The sequence below is a fragment of the Ranitomeya imitator genome, chromosome 5 (assembly GCF_032444005.1).
Source record: "Ranitomeya imitator isolate aRanImi1 chromosome 5, aRanImi1.pri, whole genome shotgun sequence".
In the NCBI taxonomy this organism is placed as follows: Eukaryota; Metazoa; Chordata; class Amphibia; order Anura; family Dendrobatidae; genus Ranitomeya; species Ranitomeya imitator.
In genome coordinates this window covers 583,560,021-583,578,654 of record NC_091286.1, presented here as the reverse complement: position 1 = coordinate 583,578,654, position 18,634 = coordinate 583,560,021, and the positions used below count along the sequence as shown (strand labels likewise).

Genomic DNA, 18,634 nt, shown 5'->3' with positions numbered 1-18,634 from the left:
GAAATTGGACACCAAAAGTTGTTGTCCAATTTGTCCTGAGTGCGCTGATGCCCCATATTTGGGGGGGGGACCACCGTTTGGGCGCATGGGAGGGCTCGGAAGGGAAGGAGCGCCATTTGGAATGCAGACTTAGATGGAATGGAATTTGTCCTGAGTACGCTGATACCCCATATGTTGGGGGTAAACACCTGTTTGGGCACACGGGAGAGCTCGGAAGGGAAGGAGCACTGTTTTACTTTTTCAACGCAGAATTGGCTGGAATTGAGATCGGACGCCATGTCGCGTTTGGAGAGCCCCTGATGTGTCTAAACAGTGGAAACCCCCCAATTGTAACTGAAACCCTAATCCAAACACACCCCTAACCCTAATTCCAACGGTAACCCTAACCACACCTCTAACCCAGACACACCCCTAAACCTAATCCCAACCCTATTCCCAACAGCAAATGTAATCCAAACCCTAACCCTAACTTTAGCCCCAACCCTAACTGTAGCCTTAACCCTAACTGTAGCCTTAACCCTAGCCCTAACCCTAGCCCTAACCATAACCCTAGCCCCAACCCTAACCCTAGCCCTAACCCTATCCCTAACCCTAGCCCTAGCCCTAACCCTAGCCCTAACCCTAGCCCTAACCCTAATGGGAAAATGGAAATAAAAACATTTTTTAATTTTTCCCTAACTAAGGGGGTGATGAAGGGGGGTTTGATTTACTTTTATAGCGGGTTTTTTAGCGGATTTTTATGATTGGCAGCCGTCAAACACTGAAAGACGCTTTTTATTGCAAAAAATATTTTTTGCGTTACCACATTTTGAGAGCTATAATTTTTCCATATTTGAGTCCACAGAGTCATGTGAGGTCCTGTTTTTTGCAGGACGAGTTGACGTTTTTATTGGTAACATTTTCGGGCACGTGACATTTTTTATTCGCTTTTTATTCCGATATTTGTGAGGCAGAATTACCAAAAACCAGCTATTCATGAATTTCTATTGGGGGAAGCGTTTATACCGTTCCGCATTTGGTAAAATTGATAAAGCAGTTTTATTCTTCGGGTCAGAACGATTACAGCGACACCTCATTTATATCATTTTTTTTTATGTTTTGGCGCTTTTATACGATAAAAACTATTTTATAGAAAAAATAATTATTTTTGCATCGCTTTATTCTGAGGACTATAACTTTTTTATTTTTTTGCTGATGTTGCTGTATGGCGGCTCGTTTTTTGCAGGACAAGATGACGCTTTCAGCAGTACCATGGTTATTTTTATCTGTCTTTTTGATCGCGTGTTATTCCACTTTTTGTTCGGCGGTATGATAATAAAGCGTTGTTTTTTGCCTCGTTTTTTTTTTTTCTTACGGTGTTTACTGAAGGGGTTAACTAGTGGGACAGTTTTATAGGTCGGGTCGTTACGGATGCGGCGATACTAAATATGTGTACTTTTATTGTGTTTTTTTTATTTAGATAAAAAAATGTATTTATGGGAATATTTTTTTTTTTTTTTATTATTATTATTTAGGATTTTTTTTTTTTTTTTTTACACATTTGTAAAAATTTTTTTTAACTTTTTTACTTTGTCCCAGGGGGGGACAATACAGTTCGGTGATCTGACAGTTTGCACAGCACTCTGACAGATCACCGATCTGTCAAAGAGCGCTGCAGCGTTACCAAGTGCCTGCTCTGAGCAGGCACTTGGTAAGACACCTCCCTCCCTGTAGGACCCGACTCCGCGGCCATCTTGGATCCGGGACTTGCTGCAGCGAGGAAGGTAGGAGACCCTCGCAGCAACGCGAACACATCACATTGCTGTGAGGGTCTCAGGGAAGCCCGCAGGGAGCCCCCTCCCTGCACGATGCTTCCCTGCACCGCCGGCACATCGCGATCATGTTTGATCGCGGTGTGCCGGGGGTTAATGTGCCGGGGGTGGTCCGTGACCACTCCTGGCACATAGTGCCGGATGTCAGCTGCGATAAGCAGCTGACACCCGGCCACGACCGGCCGCGCTCACGCCTATGACGTACTATTCCGTCCTTGGGAAGTAGGGCCCACCCCACATGGACGGAATAGTACGTCTAATGGCAGAAAGGGGTTAATACGGAGCATCTTATGGGGCCCATCATGAACTGTATGGAGCATCTTATGGGGCCCATCATGAACTTTATGGAGCATTTTATGTGGCGTATTTTGTATGGAGCATCTTATGGGGCCCATCATGAACTGTATGGAGCATTATATGGGGCTCCTGATTCAATATGGATATTCAAAAACACTTAACCTACTGATATCTCAATTAATTTTACTTTTATTGGTACCTATTTTTATTTTTAAAATTTACCGGTAGATGCTGCATTTTCCACCCTAGGCTTTGATATTTGAGTCATTAAGTTTTCCCAGTTTTTTGTGGCAAAATTAGGGGGGGTCGGCTTATATTCGAGTATATACGGTAATTTGTACAATACAATTAATGCCGTAAAAACAACATCCAAAAAACAATTGCATTTTTTTGTAATCAATTGATCCCATTTTTCAGTATATTGTATGGTAAAATGAATAGTGTCAATGAAAGCTATAACATATCTCGCAAAAAAAACAAGTCCACATGCAGATATGTCGATAGAAAAATGAAAAAGTTATTGTTATGTTACTGTTATGCTGTAATGTCTATTGTCTGTACAAGTCCCCTCTATAATTTGTAAAGCGCTGCGGAATATGTTGGCGCTATATAAATAAACATTATTATTATTAATATTATTATTAAAAAGTTTAAAATCTTGCAAGAAAGGGAGGAAAAAAACAAAAGTGTGAAAGAAAAAATTCTATACCTATTAAGTGGTTAAAAGAAACTGTAGCCACTCCTGGCGTGACTGGCTCAGTAAATAAATGTGTTTCCTATGAAATCACTACAATACATATTTTTTTCTTAGAACTCCGCACTTTTCCAAACCTCAGTTTTTGCTTGCAGAAATGTATAAATAAATTGACAATAGGGTATTACCAGTTGTGGCGGTGTCATTGGACCTGTCACTGACTGGCACACAAAACACCGCAGGTCTACACCTGTGCGCTGTACAATCACAACAGACTCTCCCCAAAGACATTTTTTATTGGAAATTCATTCACTGGCAAATTCAAAGAGTGAAGAGTTTAGATCCCCGAATAACCACATTACCTGATAATACCGTGTCTTTCACAAAAGCCACATCTCCTTTATCATCTCTCAAACACCTGACCAAAAAAAAGAGCATGTAGCCATAAGTCATTATTTTATACAACCGTTCATCAAAAGAAAAAAAAAAATTCAATAAAAAATGCATGAGATAGTGCCAGCCAGGGCCATATTCACCCAGAGGCCCAGTTGGTTGGTGCCTATTAGTGATGATCGAATGTGCTTGGATAAGGTGTTATCCGAGTATACTCATGTGCTAACCAAGTGTCTTCGGTGTACTCGAATAGTTTCATAGAATCATAGAATATTAGAGTTGGAAGCTACCTCCAGGGTCATCGTGTCCAACCCCCTGCTCAATGCACGATTCACAAAACCATCTCAGACAGATGTCTGTCCAACCTCTGTTTGAAGACTTCCATTGAAGGAGAACTCACCACCTCTCGTGGCAGCCTGTTCCACTCATTGATCACTCACTATCAAAAACTTTTTCCTAATATTTAATCGGTATCTTCTCCCTTTCTAACAAACAGGCAATCCCTGCATGTGTTGTAGCTGTTGAACAGCCACAAGACATGCAGCCGTGAGAACTCAAACATATTTTTCAAGCACGTTGAATACACTCGGTTAGCACACAAGCATGGTCTGATGACAACTTGTCCGAGCACATTCGCTGATCACTTGTGCCTATGGGTAGCCCCATTGGAGGAGCATCTACTATAGATACATTGACTAGTGATGAGCAAATATACTCGTTACTCGAGATTTCCCGAGCACGCTCAGGTGTCCTCCGAGTAATTTTTAGTGCTCGGGGATTTAGTTTTCTTCACCGCAGCTGGATGATTTAGAGCTACTAGCCAGCATAAGTACATGTGGGGGTTCCCTAGCAACCAGGCAACCCCCACATGTACTTAGCGTGGCTAATAGCTGTAAATCATTCAGCTGAGGCGATGAAAACTAAATCTCCGAGCACTAAAAAATACTCGGAGGTCACCCGAGCATGCTCGGGAAATCTCGAGTAAAGTGTATATTCATTCATTCATCACCAACATTGACCAATGAATTATGTGTACTTCTACGTTAAGGGGATGACAGTGCAGTAGAAATGAGAGGAGGGCACATAGATGAGGCAAAGAAAGTCTGCAAAAGGTAAAAACTATTGTGAGAAGCCCCCCAATGTTTTACTTTATTATTTAAGATCAATTTATGACTTAAAAGGAACCTGTATTGTCCTCAAATGCTATTGACTTGCAAATATACGGTTAATCTGCTGATTAACAGGGTTACAATACTGTCCATCTGCCGTACTGAAAGAGCAGTTACCAGCAGAAAATAAACTTTGTTACTACCGGGAGTCACCAGCTTTCAGTGATAGAGGCGTGCCTGCAGAAGCAACAGTCACTGCTCACTGCAAAGTGAGCGGCGTCTGTAAGCACACTCCAGCACTGTGATTGACAGTTTTTTTTGCAATGCATCTGTGCAGAGTGAGCTGTCAAATAAAGTGCTGGAGTGTGCTTCAAATGGATGGAGGAGACGACGAGGCTGGACCGCAGCCAGGTAAGGAGAAAGTGTATTTTATTGAAAGCGGCAAGCCGCAAAATGTTTGGGAACCAGTACTGAGACACATTATGCAGGATCATTGGGCACGATGGAGACAGATGGGCCAGCAACATGGGGCAGGATGGAGACAGATGGGGCAGGATCATGGGGCAGGATGGAGGCAGGTGGGGCAGGAACATGGGGCAGGATGGAGACACATGGTGCAGGATCATAGGGCAGGATGGAGACAGATGGGGCAGGATGGAGGCAGATGGGGCAGGAACATGGGGCAGGATGGAGACACATGGTGCAGGATCATGGGGCAGGAAGGAGACAGATGGGGCAGGATGGAGATACATGGTCCAGGATCATGGGGCAGGATGGAGGCAGATGGGAAGGAACATGGGGCAGGATTGAGACACATCGTGCAGGCTTATGGGGCAGGAACATGGTGCAGGATCATGGGTCAAGATGGAGACAGATGGGGCAGGAACATGGGCAGGATGGAGACACATGGTGTATGATCATGGGGCAGGAATATGGGGCAGGATGGAGACACATGGTTTAGGATCATGGGGCAGGATGGAGATAGATGGAGCATTCGAACACATGGTGCAGGACCATGGGGCAGGAACATGGGGCAGGATGTAATCACATGGTGCAGGATCATGGGGCAGGATGGAGACAGATGAGGCAGGAACATGAGGAGGATGGATACAAGTGGTACAGGATTATGGTGCAGGAATATGGGGCAGGATGTAGACACATGGTGCAGGATCATGGGGCAAGATGGAGACATAGGGCAGGAGCATGAGGCAGGATGGAGACAGATGGGACAGGATAGAGATACATGGTGCAGGATCATGGGGCAGGATGGAGACAAATGATGCAGGAACATGAGGAGGATGGATACAAATGGTGCAGGATCATGGTGCAGGATGTAATCACATGGTGCAGGATCATGAGGCAAGATGGAGACAGATGGGGCAGGAACATGGGGTAGGATGGAGACAGATGGGTTATGATAGAGATACAGATGGGCCAGGATCATGGGGCAGGATGGAGACTCATGGGGCAGGATGGAGATGGTGGAGACACATGGGGCAGGATCATGGGACACATGGGGCAGGATAATGGGAAAGGTGAGTTAGGATCATGGAACAGATGGGGCAGGACCATGAGGCAGATGGATCAGGATCATGGGACAGATGGGGTAGGATCATAGGACAGTTGGTGGAGGATCATGGGCCAGATGAGGCAGGATCATGGGCCAGATGAGACAGGATCATGGGACAGATGGGCCAGGATCATATGACAGATGGGGCTGGATCATGGGACAGATGGGGCAAGATTATGGGACACATGGGGCCAGATGGAGATCATATGGAGCAGGACGAGAGATCATATGGAGCAGGATGGGACATCACATGGGGGCAGAATGGAGACACATGAGGGCAGAATAGGAGAACACATGTCTGGAGCCACGAATGAAACACAACGGGGCTAGGGTGGATGATATTATTATGGAAGGGGCTAATTAAGGGATATTGTAACTGCAGTGATGTATTTTATTTTTGAGGATACTATTTTAAACGGTGGAGGTGCTGGTATTGTGCAGAGAGACACAATGTCATCTTTTTAATTCATCTGGTATAGTGTGTAATGTTACTGGTGATCACTGTATTACCTGTACACTGACACTATATACAGAGCTCGTGTGCATAATGTTACTAGTGATCACTATATTACCTGTACACTGACACTATATACAGAGCTCCTGTGTATAATGTCAATGGTGATCACAGTATTACCTGTACAGTGACAATGTATACTATGTACAGAGCTTCTGTGTATAATAGCACTTATGGGAATATTAGTATGGTGTTTTTTTTTATTAATGATCAGTATTGTAGTATTTGGTCACTACATGTTGGTATTATGTGGTCTGGTCATGGTGTGACAGTATTTGTTCCTTGAATGTGGCATTATTCAGTCAATAGATGATGGTAATATATGGTCTGGTCATGGTGTGACGGTATTTGTCCCTTGTATGTGGTATTATTCAGTCACTATGTGGTGGTAATATGTTGTATGGTCATGGTGTGATCATGTATGTCCCTTGTATGTGGTATTATTCAGTCACTATGTGGTGGTAATATGTTGTATGGTCATGGTGTGATCATGTATGTCCCTTGTATGTGGTATTATTCAGTCAATATGTGGTGGTAATATGTGGTCTGGTCATGGTTTGGTGGTATTTGTTCCTTGTATGTGGTATTATTCGGTCACTAAATGGTGGTAATATGTTGTCTAATCATGGTGTGATGTAATATTATTGGTCATTTTAAAAATTGAAAAATAAATAAATATATATCTAAAGAGTGTTGGATATTTTATCAAATAACAAAAGAGTCTACCTTGTCATGGTGGCAGATTAAAAACCTTTTGAGCAAACAAAAGCTGATGGCTATGTATGTGATCTGGTGATGGGACATGTTAATGTGTGATTAGTGAGGACGTGGTGCAGAAGTGGAGTTTTTCCAAGAGTGGGCGGTGCGACTGTGGAAGGTTCGAGGAGTGGAAGTGGTGCTGGTGTGGAGCCTGGGCAGAGTCTCAAGGGGGCCCGAAAATTTTGCCAGTATGGGGTCCTGAAGTTCCTGGTGGCGGTCCTGTGCAGATTAACTTTGTATCTGCAGATTAATATCATTTAGGGACATAACATGTTCACTGTAAGGTATAGCCTACTAATTTGGTAAAATCTAAGGTCAATCTGTGCCTACAAACTCCACAAATGTAATTCCGACACTGTCACCTGCTGAAAATAAGCTGATGAGGCCGGACTGATGAGATTGGATCACTTTTATCCCTTTGTGATGAATAAACTAAATGTAGGAGGAAATTAATTTTAGGCATTCTGATACAATATATTATGTTAGATATGTTTGGTTTTTTTTTGTTGAACAGTAGCAATTGATTTGTTTTACTTAGATTTTATTGCAATTTAAATACTGATATATAAAAACATCTCTACATAAAGAATCACAGTCGAAAGGGACATCAACATGAAAAAGGAAAAGAGTACATTAATATTTATACATCAGCACCAATTTTTATCTGTAGGATGATATCAGTTGTCTGAGGTTCTATCTAAAAAGGCTAACCAGTTGCATTATAACTCACCTAAAGGCGCCTTCATCCCCATAGTACGGCTCTCCAGGACCACGTGTGCACTTATCTTCCTGGCCTGCACACTGCTCACACAGGTTCGCCTCTTGGGCTCCTGGGGCACAGCTCGCTGAGAAGATCTCCGAAGCAACTATGGTGGAAACAGAGCGGAATATGTCACCAATACACAGAAGAGCACTGACTATGATCAACTAGTAAAAAAAAAAAATGTTTGTACAGTTGCAAATTAGTCTAATAGTTCTTTCCAATTTGCACAACTATAGAAACATATGTAACATTTTATTAAATGTTAATAAGATATGTGTCGCAGGTAGGTCCTAGCAGGCAGTGACATACCACCAATGGCAGCAGACCAAGCTGCCGCTATGAGATACAAGAGTCGGGGGGGCCGCATTCTATATGGAGGACTATGTAGGACCCAATATACTGTACGGAGGACTATGTGGAGCCCATTATATTGTATGTAAGACAATATGGGGCCCATTATACTGTTTGTAAGGCAATGTGAGGCCCATTATACTGTATAGAGGACAATGTTGGACCCATACTCTCTATGGAGGACTATGTACGGCCCATTATACTATATGGAGCACTATGTGGGGCATATTATACCGTATGGAGGACCATTTGGGGCTCATTATACCGTATGGAGGTATATGTGGGGCCCATTATACCATAAGGAGAACTATATGGTGCCTATTAAACCATATGGAGGACTACATGGGACCCAACATACCATATGGAGGGCTATGTGGGCCTGATTATACTAATGAAGAAGCTGCATGCTTCGAAACACGTTAACAAATAAACCACTTACTATTAGATTGCCATTATTCTTCTTCCTACGGCAGTGCAGAACTAACCCATTTGTGTTTTCCTTTAATTATGGTAGCAGAAGAGAAGAGACATATCATTGATGTAGCCTGTCCAGACAGAAGGCCCAAAGGTATGGGGGCTTGCTAATACCTCACATAGCTTCAGTCATGTAGGTACTAGTATGATCTAGTTGTACGTAGCACCTCCTAGAACTTTCATTAGGAATTAGTGCAGAATGGCTGGTGGCCTGCACAAGGCAATTTCTAGTAAAAATGAATTATGGAAAGTAATAGCAGGAATTTGAAGTATATCACGAATATTTTTTTCATAATATTGTTGATTTTTAAGTGGTGCAGTAAAGGTTAAATCCTAGCTCCACAGGATCTGATCAGATCACCAGGCTAACCCTGCATATAACCAGGCGAGCTGCTCTCCTTAGTCAGTCAGCTGAGGGAAGCTGACCAGACTGGATGCGTCTTGGAGAGAGACAGTCCAGAATCCGGGGGTTGCTATGGACAATAGCTGTTTTTTTTGACTGAGCTGGGGTATGAGTAGCCAGGGTCTATTCTGTTAGTGTCTGGACAATGCAAGGGATTTATGTTGATGAGTTTGTTTTGGTCCTGTGCAACCTGTGGAAAACAATTAAAACTGCAAATGTTTGGACCAAAACTCCATTGCCTGTGTGAACAGTACTTAAGGCCTAATGCTTACCAGAGCGAATCCCTACAATTCATAGAGAATGCGAGGATGAAGTCCCAGAGAGCACAGGCAAATGTCTTTGGTAAAGGCAGCTACAGCATTGATAACATAGCATGGAAGAGTTTGTTGAGCAATCAGTCCAAGCCAATCTGCAGTTGCAGCAGAAGCAGCCCCAACTGGAGACTAAAGGTACCGTTACACTAAACGACTTACCAACGATCACGACCAGCGATACGACCTGGCCGTGATCGTTGGTAAGTCATTGTGTGGTCGCTGGGGAGCTGTCACACAGACACCTCTCCAGCGACCAATGATCAGGGGAAAGTCTTCGGTATCGTTGAAACTGTCTTCAACGATGCCGAAGTCCCCGGGTAACCAGGGTAAACATCGGGTTACTAAGTGCAGGGCCGCGTTTAGTAACCCGATATTTACCCTGGTTACCATTGCAAAAGTAAAAAAAAAAAAAACACAGTACATACTCACATTCCGATGTCTGTCATATCCCTCGCCGTCAGCTTCCCGCACTGACTGTGTCAGCGCCGGCCGTAAAGCAGAGCACAGCGGTGATGTTACCGCTGTGCTCTGCTTTACGGCCGGCGCTGACAGTCAGTGCAGGGAAGCTGACGCCGGGGGACGTGACAGACATCGGAATGTGAGTATGTACTGGTTTTTTTTTAACTTTTACAATGGTAACCAGGGTAAATATCGGGTTACTAAGCGCGGCCCTGTGCTTAGTAACCCGATATTTACCGTGTTTACAAGTGAACACATCGCTGGATCGGCGTCACACACGCCGATCCAGCGATGACAGCGGGTGATCAGCGACCAAAAAAAGGTCCTGATCATTCCCCAGTGACCAACGATCTCCCAGCAGGGGCCTGATCGTTGGTCGCGGTCACACATAACGAGATCGTTAGCGGGATCGTTGCTATGTCACAAAAAGCGTGACGTTGCAACGATATCGATAACGAAATCGTTATGTGTGAAGGTACCTTAACAAACTTCTGAGCCAGCAGTTTTAGCAGGAGTTGGGGCTGCAGTTGCAACAGCAGCATAAGCAGCAGTTAAAGCATGTTCAGCAGCAGATGGCTCTCCTGGCAGAAAATGTTCGGGCCAGGGAGATGGCAGACAGAGAGAAACTTCCCCAGAGCAATGGACAGAGGTCCTAGATCCATACCTTACTTGGAAACTGTAGAAAGCGTACTACAACCTTGCCCTGCAGGATGCCAAGGAGGCTGAAGGCAGAGATTATGGCACGTCTGGCCAGGGCTCCCACTAAGAATTTCGGGGCCCCATACTAGCAAAAGTTTTGGGGCCCCCTTGAGACTCTGCTCAGGCTCCAGCCCAGCCCCGCCTCCACTCCTCAAACTGTCCACAGTGAAAAGATCTTTTAAGCCACCACAACGACAAGGTAGACTCTTTTGGCCATGCCCTACTCTACTCTAACCTATTAAACATTTGTTAAAATATCCATTACAATTTAGGTATTTTTTAATTTATTTTTACATTTTTAAAATCACCAATAATATCACATACAGGGAACAAATACCACCCCACCATGACCAGACACCATATTACCACCACAAAGTGACTTATAATACCACTTACAAGGAACAAATACTGCCACACCATGTCCAGACCACATACAGTACAGACCAAAAGTTTGGACACACCTTCTCATTTAAAGATTTTTCTGTATTTTCATGACTATGAAAATTGTACATTCACACTGAAGGCATCAAAACTATGAATTAACACATGTGGAATTATATACTTAACAAAAAAGTGTGAAACAACTGAAATTATATCTTATATTCTAGATTCTTCAAAGTAGCCACCTTTTGCTTTGATGACTGCTTTGCACATTCTTGGCATTCTCTTGATGAGCTTCAAGAGGTAGTCACGGGGAATGGTCTTCCAACAATCTTGAAGAAGTTCCCTGAGATGCTTAGCACTTGTTGGCCCTTTTGCCTTCACTCTGCGGTCCAGCTCACCCCAAACCATTTTGATTGGGTTCAGGTCTGGTGACTGTGGAGGCCAGGTCATCTGGCATAGCACCACATCACTCTCCTTCTTGGTCAAATAGCCCTTACACAGCCTGGAGGTTTGTTTGTGGTCATTCTCCTGTTGCAAAATAAATGATGGTCCAACTAAACGCAAACCGCATGGAATAGCATGCCGCTGCAAGATGCTGTGGTAGCCATGCTGGTTCAGTATGCCTTCAATTTTGAATAAATCCCCAACAGTGTCACCAGCAAAGCACCCCCACACCATCACACCTCCTCCTCCATGCTTCACGGAGGGAACCAGGCATGTAGAGTCCATCCGTTCACCTTTTCTGCATCGCACAAAGACACGGTGGTTGGAACCAAAGATCTCAAATTTGGACTCATCAGAACAAAGCACAGATTTCCACTGGTCTAATGTCCATTCCTTGTTTTCTTTAGCCCAAACAAGTCTCTTCTGATTGTTGCTTGTCCTTAGCAGTGGTTTCCTAGCAGCTACCTGTATTTTACCATGAAGGCCTGCTGCACAAAGTCTCCTCTTAACAGTTGTTGTAGAGATGTGTTTGCTGCTAGAACTCTGTGTGGCATTGACCTGGTCTCTAATCTGAGCTGCTGTGAAAGGGAACCTGTCAGCCCCAAAATGGAAGGTGAGCTAAGCCCACCGGCATCAGGGGCTTATCTACAGCATTCTGTAATGCTGTAGATAAGCCCCCGATGTATCCTGAGAGATGAGAAAAAGAGGTTAGATTATACTTACCCAGGGGCGTTCCCCGCTGCAGTCCGGTCTGATGGGTGTCGCGGTCCGGTCCGGGGCCTCTCATCTTCTTACGATGGCATCCTCTTTTTTTCTTCACGCTGCGGCTCCGGCGCAGGCGTACTTTGTCTGAGCAAAGTACTGCAGTGCGCAGGCGCCAGGCCTCTTTGACCTTTCCCGGACCTGCGCACTGCAGTACTTTTCTCTGCCCTCAACAGGGCAGACAAAGTACGCCTGTGCTGGAGCTGTGGCGTGAAGACAAGAAGAGAACGTGATCATAAGAAGATGGGAGGCCCCGGACCGCGACGCCCATCGAATCAAACCGCCCGCCCAGGTGAGTATAATCTAACCTCTTCTCACCTTTCAGGATACATCGGGGGGCTTATCTACAGCATTACTGTAGATAAGCCCCTGATGCCGGTAGGCTTAGCTCACCTTCGATTTTGGGGCTGACAAGTTCCCTTTAACCTGCAATTTCTGAGGCTGGTAACTCGGATAAACTTATCCTCAGAAGCAGACTACCTCTTGAAGCTCATCAAGGGAATGCCAAGAGTGTGCAAAGCAATTATCAAAGCAAAAGGTGGCTACTTTGAAGAACCTAGAATATAAGACATATTTTCAGTTGTTTCATCCTTTTTTGTTAAGTATATAATTCCACATATGTTAATTCATAGTTTTGATGCCTTCAATGTGAATGTACAATTTTCATAGTCATGAAAATACAGAAAATTCTTTAAATGAGAAGGTGTGTCCAAACTTTGGTCTGTACTGTATAACCACCACATAGTGACCAAATAATAGCACATACAAGGAACAAATGCCACCACACCATGGTCGGACAACATATTACCACCACATAGTGACTAGTACTAAAATACTGAACAGTAATAAAAAAAACACAATACTAATATCACCATAAGTGCCATTATACACAGGAGATCTGTACTTAGTATGCAGTGTCTGTGTACAGGTAATACAGTGATCACCGGTGACATTATACACAGGAGCTCTGTATATAGTGTAACGGTAATATAGTGATCACTGGTGACATTGTACACAGGACCGCCATCACTTCTTCCAGCCAGGGATCGTCTCGGCAGGAAATAACACAGTTATCTAGAGCACCGATTGCAGAACACATTACTTATTTTTTCCCAAATTCTAAACTACACCAGATGAAGAAAAAAAATTTGACAGTGGTGCTCTGCATAGTAATATTACCGCCTCCCCCATTTAAAACAGTATCCTGAAAAAAATAAAATAAATACATCACTGCAGTAATAATATCCATCATCCTGGCCCCTGTGTGTCTCATTCCTGGCTCCAGCCATATGTTCTCCCATCCCGCCTCCATGTGATGTCTCATCCTGCCCCATCTGTCCCATGATCCTGCCCCATCTGCCCCATTATGACCCTGTCCCAGCTGTCTCCATCCTGCTCCATCTGTCTCCGTTTTGCCCCATGATCCTGCACCATCTGTCTCCATCCTTCACCATGTCTCCATCCTGCCCCCTGTGTCTCCATTCTGCCCCGTGTCTCCAATCCTGCCTGCATCCTGCCCTGTCTCCATTCTGCCCCTTGTTTCCCATCCTGCCTGCATCCTGCCCTGTCTCCATTCTGCCCCGTGTCTCCAATCCTGCCCCATGTCTCTATTCTGCCTCCGTGTCTTCATCCTGCCCCATGTCTCCATTCCTGCCCCCTGTCTCCATTCTGCCTTTGTTTCCAAATCTGTTCCCGTGTCTCCATCCTGCCCCGTGTCTCCAACCTGCCCCCGTGTCTCCATCCTGCCCTCATGTCTCCCATTCTGCCCCTTGTGTCCATTCTGCCCCGTGACTCCAATCCTGCCCCCATGTCTTCATCCTGCCCCCGTGTCTCCAATTCTGCCCCCTGTGTCCATTCTGACCTGTGACTCCAATCCTGCCCCCATGACTTCATCCTGCCCCCGTGTCTCCATCCTGCCCCCATGTCTCCATCCTGCCCCATGTCTCCATTCTGCCCCCTGTCTCCATCCTGTCCCCTTGCCTCCAATCTTGCCCTTATGTCTCCAATCCTGCCTTCTGTCTCCATTCTGCCCCTTGTCTCCATTCTACCCCTTGTCTCCCATTTTGACCCATGTCTCCCATCCTGCCCCCTTGTCTCCATTCTGCCCCGGACCGCTTCCAATAAAAAATTTTAAAAAAATCTTACTTCTTGCCTGTCTGCGCTCCTGCGGCGAAGTTCCCTCCAGGCATTTCAAGCGCGTACTCGCTGGCGAATGACAATGACTTCATACGCCGGTGACGTGCACGCTGACGTCAGCTGCCAGCCTCCGATTGGCTGGCGGTTTTAACTATTGCCGTGTGGGCCCGGATCCGCATGGCAATAGTAACTGAACCTGTGTCAGTAACTGAACCTGTGTCAGATGCAGGTTCAGTTACTGCACTGGCAGAAGCCTGCCGCTGGGCACGATCAGCAGAAGAGACGGGACCCGATGCGGGCCCCCTCTGCTGATAGGGCCCCATACACCAGTCAGGGCAGAAAAGCCCTGATGATGGCCCTGCAACTGGGCACCACCCTGGCAGTCTGGGCACAATGGGGGCACCTCTGGTGCTACCAAACATCCCCAGTCCTAGATGTTCGACCTGTTACACCTGGACAAGACTTGCTGCAGCCCAACACCTGCTCTTCAGCACAGATGGTGAAATGAGTGGTAATGGACTGATTCATTCACTCACTACCGAAAGCCGTGCTAAGCTGGGTTGACCAAGGAGAACTCCTGAATTCAGATGACCTTGTCAGCCTCGTGGAAAGATACTTGACCATGGGGAACTCTTTGAGAAAACAAGGAAGTCTGAAGTCACATTTCTGGGAATCCCAAAAGAAAGGGCCCAAGGTCACATCAGAGGAGCGCACAAAGACCCAGGAGGAGTCAGTGCAGGGTTCAAGGGGTCTCTTAACATTGCCTGTAGGAGGTGTTGTTCCCTGGGTTATATATAAGGCATTTGTAATCTGAGCTAGCAGTCGATGGACTGCAGAGTAGGTGAGCACTACTCCTACTTTGCCTACCCTGCCTGCAGTGCTGTTCCTCATCCTGGAGAGGGGCCTCAGGAATGCCAAGTGACTGATCAGTGTCCATGTGACGGGACTTCTGGAATCAGGGAGTTTGGTAATCCTGGCAAGGGCCACACTTCCGCATGTGTTAGTCCCTCGGAAAGGGGTGGGGGTAAGGTGTAACCATAGAAATGTCAAGAGCTATCCTATAGACCAGGTCAAAATATGTCCAGACTGTGGTTCCGTGTCCCACCAAGTGGGAGTGGTCAAAAGTCTTGTTGTATCCTATGGTTATCGGTTGAGATTTTCTTTGTTCTGGGACTTATGGGCTAATACTTTGGCATCCAGTAGTCCAATATATCACCAGGAGTTGGCTATAGTAACAAAGGCGCAAGAAAGGAGTATGAGGAAGCATCCCCTGAAGCCAATATACCTGACCTGGAGGAGTCCCAGAACAACTTGGGACTGCCCGACTCAGAGACTTAACAGTAAAAGGTACTCTGGAAAATGTAAATGGGGCTCCACAGGAGACAGGACTCGTTAGTCGGTTTCCACTAGGGACCAAGGCATAATGATGAGCGCATCCTTAAGGCCAAAGAGGAACAATCCAGGAGGTATCATCGGTCTGCTGGAGAGAGACAATTTAAAAGTAAGGATCAGGTACTTGTCTTAGGGCCTACAGGGGAGAGCAAGTTCTTTGCCAAGTGACAGGGACTCAATAGGGTGGTGGAAAAGGTGAGAGAAATTAACTATAATGTATACCAACAAGGGAAAAGAAAGCCCATTCTTATATATTATGACAACCAATTAAAACCCTGGAAGGGTAGGAAACCCCTTGCTGGTTGGCCTGATAAGAAGCCAAACTTGTGAGTGTCAAAGTACCGGGAATTTTGCTGCCTTCCAAAAATCAGCACGGCCGAAAATTAGTTAGTACTCCAAAATAGGAGCAGGTTCTTGGAGTTACTAGGTCACCCTCGTGCCATCAAGCATGTGCCTCACATTCGGGTCAATTTAAAGTCCTGCAGGCTCGGTATGTTGGCAGATGGTGCCCAGCCCAAAGCTTTGGGCAGAGTGAGTGGGGGATAGAGTTGTAAGGTACCTCCAGGGTCGTAGTGCCAAACCCTCTGCTCAATGCAAGATTCACTAAACCATCTCAGACAGATGTCTGTCCAGCCTCTGTTTGAAGACTTCCATTGAAGGAGAACTCACCACCTCTTGTGGCTACCTGTTCCACTCATTGATCACCCTAACTATCAAAAACTTTTTTCTAATATCTAATCGGCATCTTCTCCCTTTCTAACAAACAGGTTGTGGCTGTTGAACAGCCACGAGACATGTGAGTCGCCCGACAGGGCCTTGGGGTACCCGATACCGGGTCCGGTGTTCACAGAGGGATGTCACGGTGGTGATCCGGTCCGTGGCCCTGGGCGCCCATGTAAAAGGGGAATTTGAATAAAGTTTATGTTCGTGACGCCACCTGTGGTATTCCGTCAGGGGGGACCGACTCTGCTTTAAGGGGTCCTCTGGGGTGATGTTATGGCAGCTAGATGGTATAACTTCCCATAGGTGAAGTATGTCCCCAGGGCTCCTGGTGTGTAAATGGAAGATGGTGAATGGTGCAGTAAAGAACGAGGACACAGGTTTGCAGTCTCTTTACCTGGTTTACTGAAGACTTCAGGCAGCCACAGTCCAGGGTACCAGATCACAGGGCAGGCAGGGTCCGGCCGGCTTGGAAGCGAATCCAGAGTCCCATTTACCAGGTGGAGTTAAAAGCCTTCCTCTAGCGCGGTGGTGTTGTAGTCCCTTAAAGCCTATGGCTTCAGATAAGGTCTTCACAGTTCTTCTCTCTGTCCCCCTTAAAGGATAGGACAATACCTGCATGACAGGTAGCTCGAGCCTTTTTGCAGGGACTCTAGCACGCCCCGGGCTCTATGTGTTACTGTGTCTCAGGTGTGTGTGGCGGACAGGTAACTTGCAGTTCAGCTGTCATGCCGGTTTCTGATGTAAGTCTTAGAGTCCCTTACAACCTCGTGGTCCGGCTGCCGGTTATCTGCGCTTTGCCAGGGAGACAGTCTGCTCGCTGCTGTCCTCCCCCTGGTGCCTCCTTTCCTGTGCTTTGCTCTCCTGCATGCTCACTGAACAATGTTCGGCTTTCTGTATGTCCCTTTCTCCAGGAGCTGTAGTACTTCAGACTACATGGCCCCTTCAGACCTTCTGACACTCTGTGTCCGTCTGCTCTCTCCTGTCTCTCTGACAATCGGACTGAAACTCCCTTTCTCTCCAAACCACAATATATAGGGGAGTCACCTAGAAATAGGATCAAAAGCTCCCCCTTGTGGCCTGGAGTGTGAACATGTTGTGTGTATGGTGATTACCTGATAAAAGATATCCTTCATCGCTTCCAAACATAACATCACTCTCCCCGTGAAGAAAGCAATGCTACTGTGACGACCAGGACCCTGGGGCACCACACATGCAGCCGCGGGAACTCAAACATATTTTTCGAGCACACCAAATACACTCGATTAGCACACAAGTGTGGTCGGATGACACCTTGTCCGAGCACATTCGGTCATTCGCTGATCACTTGTGCCTATGGGTAGCCCCATTTGAGGGGCATCTCCTATAGATACATTGACCAGTGAATGTGTACTTCTATGTTAAGGGATGACAGGGCTGTAGAAATGAGAGGAGGGCATATAGATGAGGCAAAGAAAGTCTGCAAAAGGTAAAAACTATTGTGAGAACCCCCCCCCCCCCCAATGTTTTACATTATTATTTAAGATCAATTTATGACTTAAAGGGAACCTGTATTGTCCTCAAATGCTATTGACTTGCAAATATACGGTTAATCTGCAAATTAATAGGGTTACAATACTGTCCGTCAGCTGTACTGAAAAAGCAGTTACCAGCAGAAAATAAACTTTGTTACTCCCGGGAGCCGCCAGCTTTTAGTCATAGAGGTGTGCCTGCAGAAGCAACAGTCACAGATCACTGTACAGTGAGCAGCCTCTGTAAGCACACTCCAGTACTGTGATTGACAGCTTTTTATTGCAGTGCATCGGTGCTGGAGTGTGCTTACAGCCGCCAGTCACAATGCTGTCAGCGGTGACTGTAGTCATTCCGACACTCCTTTATCACTGAAAGCCAGTGGCTCCCAGGAGTAGAGTTGAGCGACCTTGACCTTTTTAGAGTCGAGCCGGGTTTCGCGAAACCCGACTATCTCAAAAGTCGGGTCGAGTGAAATCGGCCGATTATGACGTAAAGTCGGGATCGACCGAAACACGAAACCCAATGCAAGTCAATGGGGCAGCATAGTCGGCAGTGAGTGGGGGCCAGGAAAACACCTAGAGTGCCCATTTTAATGTCAAAACCATCCATTCTTCTTAATGAAGCTTGTCAAGCGTAATTTACCTTATAATAATTGGAAGGCATTTGAAATTGGG

The 18,634-nt window shown here is 45.8% G+C and overlaps 1 protein-coding gene across 1 annotated transcript in view; it reads right to left on the bottom strand.

Annotated features, from left to right (window-relative positions):
• Positions 1-18,634, bottom strand: part of LOC138638528 (saxiphilin-like) — a 194,266-nt gene that overhangs the window by 89,823 nt on the left and 85,809 nt on the right. Inside the window, exons 8-9 of the mRNA XM_069727906.1 lie at positions 7,878-8,013; positions 3,165-3,220 (exon numbers count right to left, since the gene is read on the bottom strand). Of these exons, the coding sequence (XP_069584007.1) occupies positions 3,165-3,220; positions 7,878-8,013 (192 nt within the window). The remainder of the gene's footprint in view (positions 1-3,164; positions 3,221-7,877; positions 8,014-18,634) is intronic.